A 3956-nucleotide genomic window follows, 5' to 3' on the forward strand; every position below is an offset into this window, starting at 1 on the left:
AATTACAAAACTACGTCTCTATAAATAACTGAATCGACATAAGTGAAGAATAGTACATTAAGCACATGAACTTAAACTGAGGCTAAGGACACCAACAAAAACATCTTCAACCATGTTTTAAAAAAATATCCAAAGCTTAAATACAAGAAATGAAACTATAAACCATTCAATCTATAGTTCTACACTTCACTTCATGTGAACATACTGTTTCTTTAAATAATATAAATGAGTTTGGAAGTCCAAAATTGCCTTAACCAGGTGCCAAAAACCAATCTCAGGCCACAAAACAGATGGTGAATACAACAGACAGTTAGCACTCTGCCACAAAAGAAAATTACTTAAACGGGTCTCGCCAGAGGTCCGGATTATAATATCAGGGTCAGGTGCAACCGCCATATACATACGCTTCTCAATATCTAACAAACCAATACTAGTGTTTTCTTGATTTAACTCATTTCTCCTTTCATCCCATTTTACTTCACATGATTCTTGAACAGCATTCAAAATCTCATCAGTAGATGTATATGCAATACAAATTGACAACACTGCTTTTGAGTTCTTTGCAGTAGCATCCATAGCCCGTTCTGCAGCTAACCGTACAGGTTTGCTTAATAGTTTAAGGTTTCCTATAAAATAAACCCTAACTCCATATTGGTTAACTAAACTCTCCTCTTTTATCAAACCTTCAATTTTTTCCTCCATTAAATCCATCAAAGATTGAACTTCTTCAGGACTACGTTTGAAATTTTCTATACTAAAAGCATATATTGTCACATACTTCACCCCTAACTCGTAACAATATCTAAGCATCGACATTAATGACGAAAACCCAAGTCTATGTCCTGCACCATCAATCAAATTGTGCTGCTTCGAGTATCTTCTATTACCGTCCATTATGAAGGCAATGTGATTAGGTAATGCAGCAACCGAAAGAATAGCAAATATACATTTTCTTGCATAACTACTTAAATTCTCGTATAATCGATTTCTTTGCTTAACATCCATATCAGAATTTCAATAACTCCAAGATAGTAGTAGCCTATTAGACCTGCTAGTTCACAAATAATGCTTTAGTTAGCCACAGGCCAGATGAAAAAAAAAAAGGAATATTTGTGAGTTATATATTCTCAGTTCTCACTATACTTATCTACTTGATATCCATCACCTTAGACATGCTCATCTACCAAACATCTAACAGACCTATTCAAATAAGTATTATATAGACACGCTTAAACCAAAATAATAATCACTAAATATGAAAATAACTGATCAAACCTATTTATGCCTATCATTCAAAAAAGTTAGAAAATCAATTGACAATCAAAACTATAACCAAGGTCTCTAGCAAGATACTTATATATCAGATAGATACATCTATGTATCCCTATCATTAAACTGTAAAAACTCTGCCTAGCAACTACGAACCTGTAGGAAAATAAATTAAGGGTAATATTCTCTCAATACATCTCCATATATATCCATCTATTCAAGCAAAAATATAAATAGTTGGTTTATGACATCAAACTGATAGAACTGTAACATACAATATATGCATATACAACAAGTATGTTAAAATCATGGTGTTAAACTTCAAGGAGCACTATGTAGCTAAATTCACTCATCCAGCCTAGCTACTGCAACGAGTGAGGAATCAACTTAAACCCTTAACGATAACCAGACACTAAATACACTTAATAATACATGTGCAAATTGATTTGATGATAACTTATACTCAATCCAAATACACAATAGACCTCGTTGATCATTTTATTTAGCAATTGAATTGAATTCGAAAAGCAATTTCTGACCAACGACAATTTACGGCAATAGATACAGATACAGAAATCGACAACAAATATTAATTAAGCTGGTAATGATAATTACGGAGTAGAGTATTTATATATAATAAATTTCAAAGATATAATAAAAGCAATAACACTACGGCCGGCCAGTAACAAATATGAATTGAAATAATAGCAATTAGATCGAATAATAATGCAATAGCGATTACATAATTGAATATTTTCAAAGATGATTGAAATTATTACCGGAACCGATGATAATTTTCCGGCGATTGATACGGAGTGAGAAATGAAGATAATAAGAATCTTAAGCTGCTGATTAGCTTATTAGCTTAATTAATTCGAGTTGAATTGAAGGTTTGTCGTCACGTATCAGGAAATAATAATTTAACCGACCTTAAATAAATGGGGAGTACGTGCCAGATTTGGAAAGGCTCCGTTAACTCAACGTTTAATGCCGTCAATGTGCTTATGTAAATTTATGTCGACTGTCTTGTGGTTCGTTAGCCGTTAAACAGATTCCGTTTGCTTTAACAGACATATGCTATGTCAGTATCCGCCGGCGCCTTTTATAATGCAGTATTAGAGCACGAGGATGCATTCGTTATCACATTTTAACGGTGGGGCGGTGGGATCCCCGACACTGCGCCGGCGTTAAATCGCCGTTAAAGGCCGGCGTTGGGGCTCACTGTTAGGCTGGCAACGGTGTTATTTGGGTTGGTGTTTGAAAATACATCCGTTATTCAACGGATATATTCATGAAATATTATTATTATTATTTTTAAATATTTTCTTCTTTTATATATACAAATACATTTTATACATAAAAACAACACAAATATTTCTTGAAACAAATACTTCTCCAAATTAACTCATCTCTTTCATACAAACAATATTTCTTAATATAATGTCTTCACTGATGAATATATGCGAGAACCTACCACGGATGATATCAAACGATTGTATGAGGCTCACAAAGATATTCACGGTTTACCTGGAATGATGAGAACCATAGATTGTATGCATTGGGCACGGGAAAAATGTCTCGTTGCATGAAAAGGTCAATTTACTCGAGACGATCACAAAGTTCCAACTATTATGTTAGAAGTCGTAGCCTCATATGATAAATGGATTTGACATGCTTTCTTTAGGGTTGCGGGTTCAAACAACGACTTAAATGAAATGTCCCGTTCATATTGATTATAAACGTTCCATATTAATTGATTTCGTTGCGAGGTTTTGACCTCTATATGAGACGTTTTTCAAAGACTGCATTCGTTTTTAAAACAAACCATAACCTTTATTTTATCGACAAGGTTAAAAAGACACCACTTAGACTATCCAGAAATGACAATCTAACAAATATCACACTTACACACTACCAATACATATTGGTTTACAAATATTAATATGTTACAACAAAATAGATCTCGAATGCAGTTTTAAACAATATTATACAAGCATGCTGACACCAAATCTTGTCCATATAATAGCATGCAACAGCGGAAGCTCTTAATAATCACCTGAGAATAAACATGCTTTAAACGTCAACAAAAATATTGGTGAGTTATAGGTTTAACCTATATATTTATCAAATCGTAATAATAGACCACAAGATTTCATATTTCAATATACATCTCATACATAGAGATAAAAATCATTCATATGGTGAACACCTGGTAACCGACCTTAACAAGATGCATATAGAATATCCCCTATCATTCCGGGACTCCCTTCGGACATGATGAATTCGAAGTACTAAAGCATCCGGTACTTTGGATGGGGCTCGTTGGGCCCAATAGATCTATCTTTAGGATTCGCGTCAATTAGGGTGTCTGTTCCCTAATTCTTAGATTACCAGACTAAAAAGGGGCATATTCGGTTTAATAATCCAGCCATAGAATGTAGTTTCATTTACTTGTGTCTATTTTGCAAAACATTTATAAAACTGCATGTATTCTCATCCCAAAATATTAGATTTTAAAAGTGAGACTATAACTCACTTTCACAGATTTTTACTTCGTCGGGAAGTAAGACTTGGCCACTGGTCGATTCACGAACCTATAACAAATATGTACATATATATCAAAGTATGTTCAAAATATATTTACAACATTTTTAATACGTTTTAATGTTTTAAGTTTATTAAGTCAG

The 3956-nt window shown here is 33.5% G+C and overlaps 1 protein-coding gene across 2 annotated transcripts; it reads right to left on the reverse strand.

Moving 5' to 3' along the window:
* Positions 1-2166, reverse strand: LOC139891917 (dehydrodolichyl diphosphate synthase CPT3-like). Of its 2 annotated transcripts, none has more exons than XM_071874948.1 (2): positions 2049-2166; positions 1-1048 (listed from the first exon to the last, which is right to left on the reverse strand). In XM_071874948.1, exon 2 carries the CDS (start codon positions 1003-1005, stop codon positions 187-189), a length of 819 nt encoding a protein of 272 aa, XP_071731049.1. In that variant the 5' UTR covers positions 1006-1048; positions 2049-2166; the 3' UTR covers positions 1-186. The 2 variants fall into 2 exon arrangements, with proteins under 2 accessions (XP_071731049.1, XP_071731050.1); XM_071874949.1 differs by having other exon boundaries at positions 1-1051; positions 2049-2120.
* Between the last annotated feature and the right edge of the window lie 1790 nt (positions 2167-3956).

Source organism: Rutidosis leptorrhynchoides, chromosome 2 (assembly GCF_046630445.1).
Source record: "Rutidosis leptorrhynchoides isolate AG116_Rl617_1_P2 chromosome 2, CSIRO_AGI_Rlap_v1, whole genome shotgun sequence".
Taxonomy (NCBI): domain Eukaryota; kingdom Viridiplantae; phylum Streptophyta; class Magnoliopsida; order Asterales; family Asteraceae; genus Rutidosis; species Rutidosis leptorrhynchoides.